General features: G+C 48.0%; 1 protein-coding gene across 1 annotated transcript in view; it reads left to right on the top strand.

The window, feature by feature from the left end:
- The window catches only part of LOC137459174 (maltase-glucoamylase-like), a 70,134-nt gene that overhangs the window by 29,569 nt on the left and 22,575 nt on the right, over window positions 1–17,990 (top strand). The window contains 10 exon segments of the mRNA XM_068170316.1: window positions 1,451–1,621; window positions 3,441–3,590; window positions 5,892–6,104; window positions 10,159–10,313; window positions 13,501–13,669; window positions 14,677–14,773; window positions 15,194–15,306; window positions 16,383–16,508; window positions 17,533–17,661; window positions 17,746–17,853. Coding sequence (XP_068026417.1) covers window positions 1,451–1,621; window positions 3,441–3,590; window positions 5,892–6,104; window positions 10,159–10,313; window positions 13,501–13,669; window positions 14,677–14,773; window positions 15,194–15,306; window positions 16,383–16,508; window positions 17,533–17,661; window positions 17,746–17,853 — 1,431 coding nt within the window.

Genomic DNA, 17,990 nt, shown 5'->3' with positions numbered 1-17,990 from the left:
GGAATGAAGCTGGAGGTAGGGAGATTCAGGCTGGAGGTGAGGAGGAGGTTCTTCACCATGAGAGTGGTGAGACCCTGGAATGTGTTGTCCAGGGAGGTGGTCGAGGCCCCGTCCCTGGGGGTGTTTAAGAGCAGGCTGGCTGAGGCTCTGTCCAGGCTGATCTAGTGTGGGGTGTCCCTGCCCATGGCAGGGGGGTTGGAACTAGATGATCCTTGTGGTCCCTTCCAACCCTGAATGAAACTATGAAATTATGAAACCAGCACCAGAACAAGAGGACACAGTCTCAAGCTGCACCAGGGGAGGTTCAGACTGATGTTAGGAAGACATTCTACACAGAGAGAGTGATTGCCCGTTGGAATGGGCTGCCCAGGGAGGTGGTGGAGTCACCATCACTGGAGATGTTCAGGAGGAGACTTGACAGGGTGCTTGGTTGCATGGTTTAGTTGATTAGGTGGTGTTGGATGATAGGTTGGACTCTGTGATCTTGAAGGTCTTGTCTGTTCTGTTCTATTCTATTCTATTCTGATTTTATGATCTCTGAGGTCCCTTCCAACCTTTGCCATTTGAGGATTCTGTGGTTTAGGGGTGGGCTTGGCAGTGCTGGGTTAATGGTTGGACTGGATGATCTTAAAAGTTCTCCTCCAACCAAAACCATCTTCCAGCACTGTGTGCTGCCAGGCCCAGACCAAATCACCTCCTGGGCTGGTCCCCAGAGGCTCTGTTCTGCTGAGACCCCATCTGCAGTGCTGGGGCCAGCTCTGAAGTCCTCAGCCCAGCAGAGACAGGGACCTGTTAGGGCAGGGTCAGAGGAGTCCACAACCACAATGGGAGGGGTGGAAGCCCTCTGCTGTGAGGTCAGGCAGAAAGAGTCGGGATCACTCAGCCTGGAGAAGAGGAAGCTCCAGGGAGATCTTCTGGTGGCCTTAAAGGGGCTGCTAAGAGAGGCCTTTTGAGGCCTTTTGAGCAGGGCCTTTTGAGACAGGACAGGGGGTGATGGTTTTAATGTTTGACACTGAGGATGGGGAGTGTGGAAAAGACAGCAGAGAAGCTTTTGGGCCTTATTTCATGTGCTGGACTCACCTGAAAGGACAGCCAGTTTCTGAAACATCTCAAACTGGCCCAGGTTGCCTAGAGAGGTGGGGGCTACCCCACGCCTGGAACCATTCCAGATCGAGTTGTTTGGGGCTCTGAGCAACCTGCTCCAGTTGGGGATGTCCTTGCTGACTGTAGGGGGGTTGGACTGGATGGCCTTGAAAGGTCCCTTCCCACTTAAACCAGTCTGGGATTCCACCTGGGGATTGACCTCTTGTTTGTCACGGGCTCCAAGATCTCTTTGCTCCCTGCAGTGACCCCACCCAGATCTAAGAAATAAGAACCGAAGACATTTCCACAACTCCTCCATCTGCATGGAGAGACCCTTTGGTAATTCTGTGTGATTCTTGTTCCTCAGAATGTTCTGGAGATGAGGGTCACAAACAACAACTACCAGGATCCAGACAACCTGATCTTCCAGGAGATCAAACTCCTGGGGCTGCCCCGGGAGATACTCTCCCTTACGGTGCTGCAGGGCAACGTGGTGCAGGATTCTGCTCCTAACATCAGCTACGACCCTGAAACTGAGGTAAACATCAGCAGCAACAATGGGAATGCTAGTGATGATGATAAGAAGAAGAATGATAACAATACTAATAATAGTGGTAATAATAGCAATAACAAATCAATGGCAATAACAACACAATAAATTATTATTGTTAATAAACCAATACTAATAAATCAATACTGCTACTACTGAATGAATACTAAGATTAAGACTAACAGTAACACTACTACTGCTAAATCAACACTACTGCTAAATCAATGCTACTGCTAACTTCAAGAAATCAGTAACAGTAATTGTCACAGTAGCAACAGTAAATAATAATAATGCAATACCAATAATTCTAAGAACAACAACAAGAATAGCAGCAATAATCACCATAGGAGAATATGGGTTGGGCCCACCCCAGGCACAAATCCAGGCTGGGTTGAGAGCAGCCCTGAAGAAAGAGGCTTGGGGGTGTTGGTTGCTGAACAGCTCCCCAGGAGCCAGCTATGATCTCATGCAGCCCAGCAGGCAGCTGTGTGCTGGGCTGCAGCCAGAGGAGTGTGGGCAGCAGGGCAGCAGAGGGGATTCTGCCCTTGGCTCTGCTCTGCTGAGACCCTACCTCCACCCCTGCCTCCAGTTCTGGTGTCCCCAGCAGAACAGGGACACAATAGAATTGTTCATAGAATTATAGAATGGCTCAGGTTGGAAGGGACCTCGGAGATCATCTACTCCAACCGCCCTGCCATGTCCAGGGAAGCCTCTCAGCTAGACTTGGCTGCTTAAGACCTCATCCAGCCTAGTCTTCAACACCCGCAGGGAGGAGGCATCCACAACCTCCATGGGCACCCTATTCCAGAGTCCCTCCATGCTCATTCTGAAGAACTTCTTCCTAAGATCCAGTCTAAACCTACTCTCTGAGACTCAGTTTCAAACCATTCCCCCATGCTGCTGGAGTGAGTCCAGAGGAGGCCACAAAGATGATGCAAGGGCTGAAGCACCTCTGCTGTGAGGATAGGATGAGGTAGCTGGAGGTGTTCAGCCTGGAAAGGGGAAGACTCTAGGGGGACCTCAGAGCTGCCTTCCAATACCTGAAGGGGCCACAAGAAGGCTGCAGAGGGACTGTTTCCAAAGGCCTGCAGTGACAGGATGAGTAGAAATGATTTGAAATGCGACATTTAGATTGGATGTTAGGAGCAAGTTCTGCACCATGAGTGTGGTGGAACACTGGAACAGGTGCTGAGGGATGTGGTTGAGTTCAGGCATGCCAAGGCTCTGAGCATTCTGACATAGTGCAGGATGTTCCTGCTGACTGCAGGGGGGCTGCAGAGGTCCCTGCCAGCCCAAACCATGCTGTGATTCTGTCTGTGTCAAATCAATAATGCCAGGAATAATCCAAATGAATCTCGGAACCTAAATGAATCTGATCATAAAAGCACTCTACATAAACTCAGTCATCTAAGTGCTGCTACAAATACATTCATTGTGCAAAGGAGAACCTGAATCATTCCAGTGAGAGAACAACTAATGAATAAATTAATAATCAACAGCAACAACACTAATAAAAGCCTACAAATAGAAACCACAACGTTTTAAAATGAATTTCATTTGACTTCAATCAGACCAAAGAGTCCCCCCCCGGCCCCTCACCCCGGTGGGACTCCTTGGGATGGGTGGGATCAGATCTGCTTTAGATCTTCCAGGCAGGAATTCCAGACTCTGAGGAGAGGCTGCTTGTGGGCAGGGCATTTTCTTCTTTATTTGTGTTGAGGATTTGAACAAAAGTTTGAGAATTTCACAGTATTTTAATGTTTTAATCTATGAAGGGCAATTGATGGCTTTAAAAATCAAACTCTAGGTCGCTGTCATCCAAGGACTGCAGCTGGAACTGGGACAATCCTACACCTTGAGTTGGACCCTGGCAAGCAACATGATTGAGCAATTCGACTGCTACCCTGGGACGAATGCTTCCAAGGAGCAGTGTGAAGAGCTGGGCTGCGCCTGGACTGTAAGCAACAAAGCTTCTGATAACCCTGGTGGGAAGAGGCAGAACCAGAACTTGGTTTACTTATTGATTTGTTTCCTTTGTCCTCTCTGGAAAGAGAGATTACCCATTGGGATGGGCTGCTCAGGGAGGGGTTGGGTCGATGTCCCTGGAGGTGTTTAAGGAAAGCCTGGATGAGGCCTTAGCCACGGTCTGGTTGATTAGTTAGGGTTAGGGGATCGGTTGGTCTTGATGATCTTGGAGGTCTCTTCCAACCTGCTTGGTTCTGTGATTCTGTGACTTAAACAATAGGGGTAGGTTCTTGAGATCTGGCTTGCAACAAGCTGTGCCCTTCTAAGTCATGAAGAAGAGAGGAATGAAAGATGGTAGGCTTGGAAGGCTGGAAACAAATCACCCTAGAAAAGGGAAGACTCCTGGGGGACCTCAGAACTGCCTTCCAATATGTGAAGGGATCCTGCAGGAAGGATGGGCAGGGACTTTTCATGAGGGTGTCTGGAGACAGGCCAAGGGGGAATGGTTTGAAGCTGAGGGAGAGCAGGGTTAGACTGGAGCTGAGGAAGAAGTTCTTCAGGATGAGGGTGGTGAGACTCTGGAACAGGCTGCCCAAGGAGGTTGTGGTTACCTCCTTCCTGGGGGTGTTCAAGGCAGGTTGGATGAGGTGTTGAGCAGCTGAGCCTACTTGAGAGGTGTCCTTGCCCATGGTGAGGAGTTTGGAGCAGATGTCCTCTGGGCATCAGCCAGCTGTTTACCCAGTGAGATGTCCAGTGAGATGATCCAAGCCATGACCATTGATTGGTTAACCACAGTGTGATTTTCTGGACAAGTGTAGAGTCCTGCACCTGGGCAGAAATAACAGCAGGCACCAGTACAGGTTAGGGGTTGTCCTGCTGCAAAGCAACTCCAAAGAGAAGGGCCTTGGTGTCCTAGTGGACAGCAAATTCTCCATAGGACAGCAACATGCCCTTGTGGCCAAGAGAGCCATTGGGATCCTGGGGTGCACTACAAAAAGTGTCCAGCAGGTCTGGGGAGGTTCTCCTGGCCCTCTATTCTGCCGTGGTGAGACCACACGTGGAGTAGTGTGTCCAGTTCTGGGCTCCCCAGTTCAAGAGAGACAGGGATCTGCTGGAGAGAGTCCAACAGTGAGCTGTGAGGATGATGAAGGGTCAGGAGCATCTCTGCTGTGAAGAAAGCCTGAGAGCCCTGGGGCTGTTTAGTCTGGAGGGGAGAAGGCTGAGAGGGGATCTGAGCAATGTCTATAAATATCTGAGGGGTGGGGGGCAAGAGGAAGGTGCCAGGCTCTTTTCAGTGGCACTTGTTAATAGGACAAGGAATAATGGATATAAGATAGAACCCAGGAATTTCCACCTCAGCATGAGGAGAAACCTCTTTATGGTGAGGGTGACAGCCCTGGAGCAGGCCACCCAGAGAGGTTGTGGAGTCTCCTTTGCTGGAGACTTCCAAAGCCAGCTTGGACGTGCTCCTGTGTGACCTGCCCTTAGTGACCCTGCATTGGCAAAGGGTGTTGGACTGGAGAGCAGCCAGGCAGAAAGGGACCTGGGGGTGCTGGCTGATAGTAGGCTGAACATGAGCCAACTGTGTGCCCAGGCAGCCAAGAGGGCCAATGGTATCCTGGCCTGTATTAGGAAGAGTGTAGCCAGCAGGAGCAGGGAGGTCATTCTGCTCCTGTACACTGCACTGGTTAGACCACACCTTGAGTGCTGTGTCCAGTTCTGGGCTCCTCAGCTTAGGAAAGATGTTGAGATGCTGGAAGGTGTCCAGAGAAGGGCAACAAAGCTGGGGAGGGGTCTGGAGCACGGCCCTGTGAGGAGAGGCTGAGGGAGCTGGGGTTGCTTAGCCTGGAGAAGAGGAGGCTCAGGGGAGACCTCATTGCTCTCTACAACTCCCTGAAGGGAGGTTGTAGCCAGGAGGGGGTTGGTCTCTTCTCCCAGGCACCCAGCACCAGAACAAGAGGACACAGTCTCAAGCTATGCCAGGGGAGGTTTAGGCTGGATGTTAGGAAGAAATTCTACAGAGAGAGAGAGAGATTGGCCATTGGAATGTGCTGCCCAGGGAGGTGGTGGAGTCACCATCACTGGAAGTGTTTAGGAAGAGCCTGGATGAGGCACTTGGTGCCATGGTTTAGTTGATTAGATGATATTAGGTGATAGGTTGGACTTGATGATCTCAAAGGTCTTTTCCAACCTGGTTAGTTCTATTCTGTTCTATCTCTGGAGGTCCCTTCCAACTCCTAACATCCTGTGACTGTGTGGTCTAAGACCTCCCTTGTCACCTTTCCATCCTCAGGAGGACCCCTCCCCTGCGGGTGGTCCATACTGCTACTACCTCACTGCTGACAATGGTTACTCTGTCACCGATGTGAGCTACACAAACTCGGGCCTGAGGGCCAACCTCACCTTCAACAGAAGCGTCAGAAAAGCCTTTGAGAGATCAACAGCACCCATCAGCACCCTGGCCCTGGAGGTGACATACCACAACAACCACATGCTGCAGTTCAAGGTAGGGTGGAATTTCTCCTGCTTTGGGTTGTTCCACTGGTCAAGCTGCTCAAGCTGCACCAGGGGAGGTTTAGTCTCGAGGTGAGGAGAAAGTTCTTCACTGAGTGAGTCGTTCGTCATTGCAATGTGCTGCCTAGGGAGGTGGTGGAGTCACCGTCCCTGGAGGCGTTCAAGAGGAGTCAAGAGGAGTCATGAGGTCTGTGTTGATAGGTTGGACTCGATGATCCTCGAGGTCTCTTCCAGCCTTAGTTATACGGTGATACTGTGAAAATTGTGGCTTTTGGGGGGAGAGCAGGGTTTGAGTTAGTCTTGTGTGGTGTGAAAATCAATGAGTTGAGTTCCTCCTTTCAACCAAACTGCTTTCATTGCTCTTAAACCAACCCATTCCAACTTCTATGAGAAGAAAAGTGCAGTTCATGAACGGTACCAGAACGGTGAAAATTTATCAGTGGCACCAGAATGGGAAATTCATTATAGTTTCATAGTTTCATAGTTTCATTCAGGGTTGGAAGGGATCACAAGGATCATCTAGTTCCAACCCCCCTGCCATGGGCAGGGACACCCCACACTAGATCAGCCTGGCCAGAGCCTCAGCCAGCCTGCTCTTAAACACCCCCAGGGACGGGGCCTCGACCACCTCCCTGGACAACACATTCCAGGGTTTCACCACTCTCATGGTGAAGAACCTCCTCCTCCCCTCCAGCCTGAATCTCCCCACCTCCAGCTTCATTCCATTCCCCCTAGTCCTATCACTACCTGAGATCCTGAGAAGTCCTTCCCCAGCCTTCCTGTAGGCCCCTTCAGATACTGGAAGGCGACAATTAGGTCACCTGGGAGCCTTCTCTTCTGCAGACTGAACAGCCCCAACTCCTTCAGTCTGTCCTCATAGGAGAGGTGCTCCAGCCCTCTGCTCATCCTCGTGGCCCTTCTCTGGACACGCTCCAGCACCTCCACATCCCTCTTGTAATAGGGGCTCCAGAACTGGAGGCAGGACTCCAGGTGGGGTCTCACCAGGGCTGAGTAGAGGGGGAGAATCACCTCCCTCAACCTGCTAGCCACACTTCTCCTGATGCAGCCCAGGATCTGATTGGCTTTGCGGGCTGCAAGTGCACATTGAGAGCTCCTGTTGAGCTTTTTGTCCACCAGCACCCCCAAGTCTCTCTCCTCAGGGCTACTTTCCAGCCAGTCACTGCCCAGCCTGTATTTGTGCCTGGGATTGCCTCGACCCAGATGCAGGACCCTGCACTTGCTCTTATTGAACTTCATGAGGTTGGCTTGTGCCCACCTCTCCAGCCTGTCAAGGTCCCTCTGGATTGATGCTACCAAACTCTGAAATCCATTGATGGTACCAAAACCAAAGGTGAAAATCTTTTGTTAAAACCTCCAACCTAAACCAAACAATAAAACCACTAAGAAATAAAATTCTAAACCAAATTCCATTAAACTTTAAAAACCAAAATAAATTCAGTTGAGCTCTACAAAAAAAAAAAAAAAAGGAATTAAACTCTTAAAAAATGAACTGAAACTCCAAGTCACTTAAAAGTTAAAAAAATAAAAATGAATTAGACTTTTATAAAAATGGAATTAGACTCTAAGAAGTTGAATTAGATTCTAAAAAATTAAATTCAGCTAAAAAAAAAATCAAATTAATTCAGCCCTTCAGAAGTAAACTTCTTGATGGTGGTACCAAAAAGGTGATCATTTGGTTTCTGACCCATAAAAGGTGAAATTCTTTTCTTTAAAAAGCCTCAATTAAACTCTCAGAAATTAAATTAAGTTACAAAAAAAAAATCACTTGGACTCCAAAAAAAAAAAAAATTGAATTGGACTCCCCAAATATTTTTTAATTGGACTCCAAAAAAAAAGGTTTCAATTAGACTAAAAAAAAAAAAAAACCCCAGTTGAATTAGAGTCCAAAACAAAGCAAACATTGAATTGGACTCCAAAGAGGAAAAAAAAAATGGAATTAGACTCAAAAAAAATTAAAATTGAATTAGACTCCAAAAAATTAAAATGGAATTAGGCTAAAAAAAAATTGAATTTGACTCCAAAAAGGAAAAAAAATTGAATTAGACTCCAAAAAGGAAAAAAAAAATGAATTAGACTCCAAAAAAATTAAAATTGAATTTGACTCAAAAACATTAAAATTGAATTTGACTCCAAAAAGAAGAAAAATTGAATTAGACTCCAAAATTTTAAAATTGAAATAGACTAAAAAAAAAAAAAAATTGCCTTTGAATCCAAAAAGAAAAAAAGTTAATTAGACTCAAAAAAATTAAAATGGAAATAGACTTAAAAAAAAGCTACAGGCTGGGGGCAGAGTGGCTGAGAGCAGCCAGGCAGAGAGGGACCTGGGGGTGCTGGTCGATGGTAGGCTGAACATGAGCCTGCAGTGTGCCCAGGCAGCCAGGAGGGCCAATGGCATCCTGGCCTGCATCAGGAACAGTGTGGCCAGCAGGAGCAGGGAGGTCATTCTGCCCTGTACTCAGCACTGGTTAGGCCACACCTTGAGTCCTGTGTCCAGGTCTGGGCTACTGAGGTTAGGAAGGAGGTTGACTTGCTGGAAGGTGTCCAGAGAAGGGCAACAAAGCTGGGGAGGGGTTTGGAGCACAGCCCTCTGAGGAGAGGCTGAGGGAGCTGGGGTTGCTTAGCCTGGAGAAGAGGAGGCTCAGGGGAGACCTCATTGCTCTCTACAACTCCCTGAAGGGAGGTTGTAGCCAGGTGGGGGTTGGTCTCTTCTCCCAGGCAGCCAGCACCAGAACAAGAGGACACAGTCTCAGGCTGTGCCAGGGGAGGTTCAGACTGCATGTTAGGAAGAAATTCTTCATAGAAAGAGTGATTGCCCATTGGGATGTGCTGCCCAGGGAGGTGGTGGAGTCACCATCACTGGAGGTCTTCAGGAGGAGACTGGATAGGTTGCTTGGTTGCATGGTTTAGTTGATTAGATGGTGTTGGATGATAGGTTGGACTTGATGATCTTGAAGGTCTCTTCCAACCTGGTCTGGTCTCTTCTATTCTATAAACCAAAGTGAAATTCATTGATAGGACCAAAAAGGGTGAAGTTCATTTATGTTACCAAAAAACTACACTTGGACCAAAACCTTTGAAAATCATTCAACAAGTCCTTCCTGGCCCAAAAGAAAACCTCCAGCTGCTTCATTTTCTGAGCCAAATATTTTGAAGGTGTTTGAAGAAAAGATGTTAAAATAAACATGCTTAGCTCAGCAAATGTTACTGGCCCCCTCATAAAGCTGTTTTCAGCTCTCACCATTATTGGTAAGAAGCAGCTGAGCAGCTCCTAGGGAGCAGCTTGGAGTCTCCTGCTCTGCTGATGAATTGCTGGCAGTGGTTTCACTCTTGAACCAGTAGAGGTGAGAGGTCCACCTGCTGGAAGGAGGCTCCACAGGGAAGGACCTGGGAGTCCTGGTGGACACCAAGTTGCCCATGAGCCAGTAAGGTGTCCTTCTGGCTCAGAAGGTCAATGGTATCTTGAGGTGCATCAAGAAGAGTGTGGCCAGTAGGTTAAGGGAGGGTTTTGGTCTGCCCTAGTTGCCATAGATATCTGCAGTCCAGTTCTGGGCTCCCCAGTTGAAGGGGGTCAAGAAACTACCGGAGAGAGTCCAGGGGAGGCTGGAAAGGTGCTTAGGAGCCTGGAGCAGCTCTGTGAGGTGCAAGGGCTGAGAACCCTGGGGCTGAGAGCCCCAGAACAGCCCCAGAGGGGAGCTGTGCAATGCTCAGCAAGAGCCAAAGGTGGGGGCAATAGGATGGGGTCAGACTCTTGCCTGTGGTGGCCCAGCGGCAAGGGGCACAAACTGGAACCCAGAAGGTTCCACCTGAACAAGAGGAGAAACCTCTTTGGTGTGAGGGAGGCTGTGCTCTGGAGCCCCTCTGGCCATAGTGATCCTGGGCAAGCTGCTGTGGGTGCCCTGCTGGAGCAGTGGGGTTGGACTGGGTGATCTCCAGAGGTCCCTCCACCACCACCGTGCTGGGACAGGGTGAAAGTCTGCCTTGCTCACCCGTGGACATTCCACTGACCTGATGGTCTCCTCGCCCAGATTTATGACTACGCCAACCGTCGCTACGAGGTGCCGGTGCCCCTCAACCTCCCTGCGGCCCCGGAGGGCTCAAGCCAGGACCGCCTCTACGATGTGGTGCTGAAGAGCAGACCCTTTGGCATCCAGGTGTGGCGCAGGAGCACAGGAACAGTGATGTAAGGCCCTGCTGCTGGCACCTCCTGCCTTCGTTTCACTTTCCTACTTCCATTTTTCCCTTCTCATTGCCTCAATTTTGTCTCCTCAGTGAATTTTTCTCACTTGATTTCTTCATTTAATTTGCACATTTAGGCATTTTCATTGAATTTCCTCACCGAAATTTGTCATTACATTTTCTAATTCAGTTTTCTCACTTCCCTCCTTTTATTTCCTCACTCCTATCATTTTATTCCCTCATTTAGTCTCACTTTCCTCATTTAATAGCCTCCTTTAATCCTCCCAATTTACCGTGCAATTTCCTCTTTATATTTCCTCTCTTTACTAATTTCCAAACGAAAATTTTTCAATGTATTAATTTTCTTCTCATTTAATTAGCTCAAATTTGTGTTTCATTTCCTTTCCTCGCTGATGATTTCTTTTTCCCCCAGCTCATTTCCATATTTCGGTACTTCTCATTGAATTTTCTGACTAAATTACTTCATCTCATTTCATAATGCAACTGTTTTCACTTTGGTCATTGAAGTTCCTGATTTCATCTCCTTGCTGATTTCCGCCCCCTTAATTTGCATAGTTCATTGTTTGCTCATTTAATTTTCTAATTCAGTTTTCTCACTTTTATCATTTAATTTCCTCTGACAATGTCCTCACTTCACTCATTTAATGTCCTCATTTAACTATCTTAGTTTATTCATCTAGTTTTCTCATTTAAGTTTCTCAATTCCCTCACTTGATGACCTCACTCCAACCTTTTTTATTGTGTTGTTTGATTTCCACATTTAATTTTTTTTCCACTTAATTTTTTAGTTGAGTTTTCACATTTCTTTCCTCATTTAATTTTCTCTCTTTCCTCATTTAATTTTCTCTCCTCATTTAATTTCCTCTCTATCCTCATTTAATTTTCTCTCTTTCCTCATTTAATTTTCTCTCTCTCCTCATTTAATTGTCTCTTGGTTTGCTTTTGTGGTGGTTTGAGCCCTTACTGGAGTTTCATCTACCGAAAAAAAAAATCATCTGGAGTTGGTTTGGAAGTCACAAAAGTAAATTTTCACATAAAAAAAATGACTACATAGCAGTTGGAGGATGGAGTTAGAAGGGTGAAGAACAAGGGTGAGGAGGAAAATGCACAGCCCCACATTTTTCATAGTTTCATTCAGGGTTGGAAGGGACCACACGGATTATCTAGTTCCAACCCCCCTGCCATGGGCAGGGACACCCCACACTAGATCAGCCTGGCCAGAGCCTCAGCCAGCCTGCTCTTAAACACCTCCAGGGACGGGGTCTCGACCACATCCCTGGACAACACATTCCAGGGTTTCACCACTCTCATGGTGAAGAACCTCCTCCTCACATCTAGCCTGAATCTCCCCACCTCCAGCTTCATTCCATTCCCCCTAGTCCTGTCACTACCTGAGATCCTGAGAAGTCCTTCCCCAGCCTTCCTGTAGGCCCCCTTCAGATACTGGAAGGCGACAATTAGGTCACCTGGGAGCCTTCTCTTCTGCAGACTGAACAGCCCCAAGTCCTTCAGTCTGTCCTCATAGGAGAGGTGCTCCAGCCCTCTGCTCATCCTCGTGGCCCTTCTCTGGACACGCTCCAGCACCTCCACATCCCTCTTGTAACAGGGGCTCCAGAACTGGACACAGTACTCCAGGTGGGGTCTCACCAGGGCTGAGTAGAGGAGGAGGATCACCTCCCTCGACCTGCTGGCCACACTTCTCCTGATGCAGCCCAGGATCTGATTGGCTTTGCGGGCTGCAAGTGCACACTGAGAGCTCCTGTTGAGCTTTTTGTCCACCAGCACCCCCAAGTCTCTCTCCTCAGGGCTGCTTTCCAGCCAGTCACTGCCCAGCCTGGATTTGTGCCTGGGATTGCCTCGACCCAGATGCAGGACCCTGCACTTGCTCTTATTGAACTTCATGAGGTTGGCTTGTGCCCACCTCTCCAGCCTGTCAAGGTCCCTCTGGATGGCCTCCCCTCCCTCCAGCGTGTCTGCTGCACCACACAGCTTGGTGTCATCAGCAAACTTGCTGAGGGTGCACTCAATGCCACTGTCCATGGCACTGACAAAGATGTTGAATAAGACAGGTCCCAGGACTGATCCCTGAGGGGCTCCGCTTGTCCCTGGCCTCCACTGGGACATGGAGCCATTGACAGCCACTCTTTGGGTGCGGCCATCAAGCCAGTTCCTTATCCATCTAGTGGTCCACCCATTGTACCTCCCTCAGTGTATGTGGATTTCAGTCCTTCAGAGAAGCCTGGATGCAGCAGGGAGAAGATCAGGGCTGACCACTCTAAACATTCTAAACAATTCAATTAAACTCTAAAACAAAAAAAAAAAGAGTGGGAATGAAAGAATAATTAAATAATTAAAGAATAAATAAATATTGGAATTGAGCTCCTAAAAATACAATGAAATTCTAGGAAAAAAATTGGAATGAAACTCTAAACATTTCAATTAAACTCTAGAAAAAATTGGAAGTAAACTCTAAAAAAAAAACCCAACCCAGTATGAAACTCTAAAAATTCAATTAAACTCTAGAAAAACTGGAATTAAGCTCTAAAAAATGCAAGGAAATGCTAAAAAAAATTGGTATTAAACTCGATAAAAATCAATTAAACTCTAGAAAAAATAGATTTAAACTCTTAAAAAGTCAATGAAACTCCAAAAAGGTTGGAATGAAAATTGGAATGGAACTCAAAAAAAAAAAAAAGCAATTAAACTGTAGGAAAAATTGGAATTAGGCTCTGAAAAGTCAATTAAACTCTAGAAAAAATGGGAATGGAACTCTTAAAAATGCAATTAAATTATAGAAAAAATTGGAATTGAATTGTAAAAAAGTCAATTAAACACTGGAAAAATTGGATTGAAACTCTCAAAATCCAATGAAACTCTAGAAACATCGGAATTCAACTCTAAAAACACATCCATTTCCCTCTAGGGAGAGCTGGAATTGCACTCTAAAAAATGAGTTTAACTCTAAAAATGATTTCAATTAAACTCTAAAAGTTCCAACTGAACTCCAAATCTTCAACTCACCTCCAAACCACTCCCGGCGCTGGTGAATTTCTCCTGAGCACCTCACCAGATCCTTCCCAGCTGCTGACTGCTGTGTTCTTAGGGAGCAGGGCTGACCCTCGGGGGTGAGCCCAGCCCCTGCTGCCCCCTCATTGTCTCTCCTGCCCCAGCTGGGACTCGCAGCTGCCCACCTTCACCTTCAGTGACCAGTTCATCCAGATCTCCACTCTCCTGCCCTCTCAATATGTCTTTGGCTTCGGGGAGCATGAGCACGGAGCCTTCCGGCGGGAAATGGACTGGAACACCTGGGGCATGTTCACCAGGGACCAGCCTCCTGGAGTAAGTGGAGAGCAGACCCCCAACATCTCCTTTAGTTTCTTTCTTTTGTTCAGGAATTTCTGCTTTTTGGTTGTCTGTTGATTGGCTGTGGAGACAACCAGACCTGGACCTGGGGCAGAGGAACCCCCATGTCAACAAAGGGTGAGGGGGGAAGGGCCAGAAAGGTGCCCTGTGGAGAGAGGGGCTTGGGGGAGTCAATGAGAAGCTCACCATAAGGGACATGGGTTAGTGGTGGGCTTGGCAGTGTTGGGTGAGTGGTTAGACTGGATGATCTGAAAGTTCTCCTCCAACCAAAACTATTCTGTGATTCCATGACCCAGAACCATAAGCTTCCAGCCCAGACCCAACCATCTCCTGGGCTGGTCCCCTGCAGTGTGGGCAGCAGGGTGAGGGAGGGGATCCTGCCCCTCTGCTGTGGTCTCCTAAGACCCCACCTGCAGTGCTGGAGCCAGCTCTGGAGTCCTCAGAACAGGACAGATATGGATCTGATGGAGCAGGTCCAGAAGAGGCCACAACCATGATGGGAGGGCTGGAAGCCCTCTGCTGTGAAGTCAGGAGCTGTTCAGCCTGGAGAAGTCTCTGAGGAGACCTTCTGGTGTCCTTAAAGGAGTTGATATTTCAGCAGAAAAAAAAAGCCTTGGGGGCCTGTGGTGCCACCTTGGGGCTGTAACCTGAGGATTTTGGAACATTTTGGGTCAAGACAAATAAAGAGGAAGCCACCAGCTTGTCTTTGGTAGAGGCCACCTGGAAATACTTGGAGGGGAAGTGACTTAATTCGAGCAAATTTTAGAGCTAAAAATCCATTTCCTTCCCATCCCTACCTTGAGCAGTCAGGAGCAGACTGACCTCAAAATGGGAAGGAAGGTGAAAATGGTGGCTCCTGGTCACCATTTCCAGTTGGATGTTCAACGTGGTGGAAGCTCCATGGGTGTCTGCCTCCTCATTGGTGGTGGGGAAGCTCTTGGTGGGTGTGTTGGTGCAAAAAGATTGTGTGTTTTATTTTCCAGTACAAGCTGAACTCTTATGGATTCCAGCCCTTCTACATGGGTCTGGAAGAAGATGGCAATGCTCATGGGGTTCTCCTGCTCAACAGCAATGCGATGGGTAAGTAAAAAACACACCAAAAGTCACTTTATGTTCACTCTCTGATTCTTCAAACCTCACTTTGCACCTCACTCAACCCTTGGTCCCCCTCCTGTTCTCCCACCCTTCTCCAGAGGTCACCATCCAGCCCACCCCAAAATCCACTGTAGTTCATAGGTAGCTCAGGCTGGAAGGGACCCCAGAAGTCATCTCCTCTGACCTCCCCACCATGGGCAGGAACACCTCTCAACCAGGCTCAGCTGCTCAAGGCTTCATCCAACCTGGCCTTGAACACGTCCAGGCAGGAGGCATCCACAGCCTCCCTGGGCAGCCTGTGCCGAAGTCTCCCCACCCTCATCCTGGAGAACTTCTTCCTCAGCTCCAGTCTAATCTGTTGTTCTTCATCTCCACTGAGCTCTTGGTCACCATCTTGTCCTCCAGATGTGACATTCCAGCCCACCCCTGCTCTGACCTATCGCACAATTGGGGGGATCCTGGACTTCTACATGGTGCTGGGGCCAACACCAGAGCTGGTGGTGCAGGAGTACACCGAGGTGCTGCTGCTGAGGCAGAGGGGGTTGGGGCTTTTGGGCTGTGGCTTTGGGTCAGTTTGGGTTGGGGTTTGTTTTGGGGGGCTGGGTTTTATTGTTGCTTTTTGGTTTTGTTGGTTTGGGTTGGAGTTTTTTGGGTTGGTTTGTTTGGTTAATTCAGTTGGGTCGGGGGCTGGGTTGGGCTTTTTGTCGGTGGTTTTGGTTTTGCTGAGTTGGTTTTGGGGTCGGAATTTTTCGGTTGGGTTGGGGTTTTTTGGTTGTTTTTTTTTGGTTGGTTTGGGGTTGGGTTGGAGGTTTTGGGGTTGGGTTGGGTTTTTTTGGTTGTTTTTTTGGTTGGGTTGGGTTGGAGGTTTTGGGGTTGGGTTGGAGGTTTTTCTGTTGGTTTGGGATTTGGTTTGGGCCTTTATGTTGGGGTTGTTTTTGGCTTGGCTTTGAGTTTGGGTTGGATTTTTTTGTTTTTTTTTGCTGATTTTTATGTTTAGTCCTTTTGAGTTTAGGTTTGGGTTTGGGTTTTTCTGTTGTATTTTGCTTTGTTGGTTCTGTTTTGGGGTTTTTTTTTGGGTTTTGTTTGTTTTGTTGGATTGGTTTTGGGGTGTGGGAGTTTTGGTTGGTGTTTGTTTTAGGTTTGCTTTGTGGTTTTAGGGCTTTGGGGTCTGGGATATTTTTCAGCTTTGATTTGTGGTTTAAGGGCTTTTGGGTTTTGTGTGTGTGGTCTTAGGGCTTTTGTTTTGTGTGCTTTTAGGGCTTTTGTGAGGGTTTTAGGTTTGATTTGTGAGTTTAGGCATTTTGGGTCATTTTTTCCCCTGGTTTTAGAGCTCTGGGGTTTGTAGGGTTTTTTTGGGTGGTTTTAGGGTTTTTGGGTTGGGGTTTATTTCAGGTTTGAATTGTGGGTTTAGGGCTTTGGGGGTTGTTTATTTTTGCTTGTTTTGGTTCACAGTTTTGGGGGCTTTGGGTTTTTTGGTGGGGGAGGAGCCAGTGCTTCAGATTTTTGCTTCTTTTGTTTGATTGGATTTTATTTGTTTCTCTTATGTTCTGATTTAACCCTTTTGCAATAAGATTTCTTTCTTCCATGATTTCAGGTGGTTGGGAGACCTATCATGCCTGCCTACTGGTCACTGGGATTCCAGTTGTGCCGCTACGGATACGCAAATGACAGCCAAATTACCGAGGTGGTGGAAGAGATGAAAGCAGCCAGGATACCTCATGTAGGTTGAGAGCCATAAAAACTGGAGTTTCACCACAATTGTACTGGCTTTGGGGCATTTTCTAACTGAAAGCAGCAAAATTAATCCTATGGTTGATGCCATAGTTCAGCCTTTTCTGCCTTTTAAAGAGAAACCCAAAGGAAGCAAATGAAATTAACTCTGAGGAGAAGCAATCCCCTGCAGCAGGACAAGTGAGGGGTGACCTGCTGGAGAGTGGATCTGTTCAGAAGGACCTGGGAGTATTGGTGGACAGCAAGTTGTCCATGAGCCAGCAATGTGCCCTTATGACCAAGAAGGCTGGTGGTCCTCTGAGGTGCATGAGGAAGAATGTGGCCAGCAGGTCAAGAGAGGCCACATCTGGAGTGCTGGGTCCAGTTCTGGGCTCCCCCATTCAAGAGAGACAGGGAACTACAGGAGAGCATCCAGTAGAGGCTGTGAAGGTGCTGAGGGGCCTGGAACAGCTCTGTGAGGAGCCTTGGGGCTGTTGAGCCTGGGGAAGAGCAGCCCCAGAGGAAATCTACTCAGCTAAAGGGACTGTGAGGGGGCAGAGCCAGGCTCTTCTCAGTGGTGCCCAGGGACAGGACAAGGGGCACAAACAGGAAGCCAGGAGGTTCCACCTGAACAGGAGGAGAAACTTCTTTGGTGTGAGGGTGGTAGAGGCCTGAAGTAGGCTGCCCAGAGAGGTTGTGGAGTTCCCTTCTCTGGGGAGATTCCAAACCCAGCTGGCCATTGTGATCCTGGGTAAGCTGCTTTGGATGCCCCTGCTTTAGCAGGGGGGTTGGACTGGATGATCTCCAGAGGTCCCTTCCAACCCTCACTGTCCTGGGATTCAGGGTTTCTGTGTTTGCCTCAGCTTCAAGATGCAGCAGATTCCAATTTTACAATTGAAGAAAAGCAGAATTAAACTCAAATTAAAAATGAGGAGTTTTCTCTGCTTTTGCAAATGGCTGAGGCTGCTGATGGATGACATCATGCAGGTGATGAGAACAAAGCCCTCTTACAGTGTCTTGTGTGTTACCTGCAGGATGTGCAGTACTCAGACATCGACTACATGCTGCGGCAACTGGACTTCACCCTCAGCCCACACTTCAGTGGCTTGCCAGCTCTGATTAACAGGCTCCATGAAGACGGAATGAGGTTTATCCTCATCCTGGTGAGTGTCCAGGCATGCTTTGAGGTGGCATCATGGTGTTACAGGAAAGAAAACACATAAAACTGTATCCCCTTTCCATTTCAGGACCCAGCCATATCTGCCAATGAAACTGATTACCCGACCTTCACCCGAGGCGTGGAGGAGGATGTCTTCATCAAATGGCCCAACAGCAACGACATTATCTACGGGAAGGTGCTGCCTCTTTTACTAGAGAGTCATTAACGTTGCAAAAGACCTTGAAGATCATGTCCAGCCTTCAACCCAACACCACCATGGCCACTGATCCATGTCCCCAGGTTTCTTGAACACTTCCAGGATACAGTGACTCC

Source organism: Melanerpes formicivorus, unplaced genomic scaffold (assembly GCF_026170545.1).
Source record: "Melanerpes formicivorus ecotype bairdi unplaced genomic scaffold, bMelFor1.0.p_v2 SCAF_327, whole genome shotgun sequence".
Classification (NCBI taxonomy): Eukaryota; Metazoa; Chordata; class Aves; order Piciformes; family Picidae; genus Melanerpes; species Melanerpes formicivorus.
Note: the sequence above shows the minus strand (reverse complement) of the source record. Positions and strands in the feature narration are given on the sequence as shown.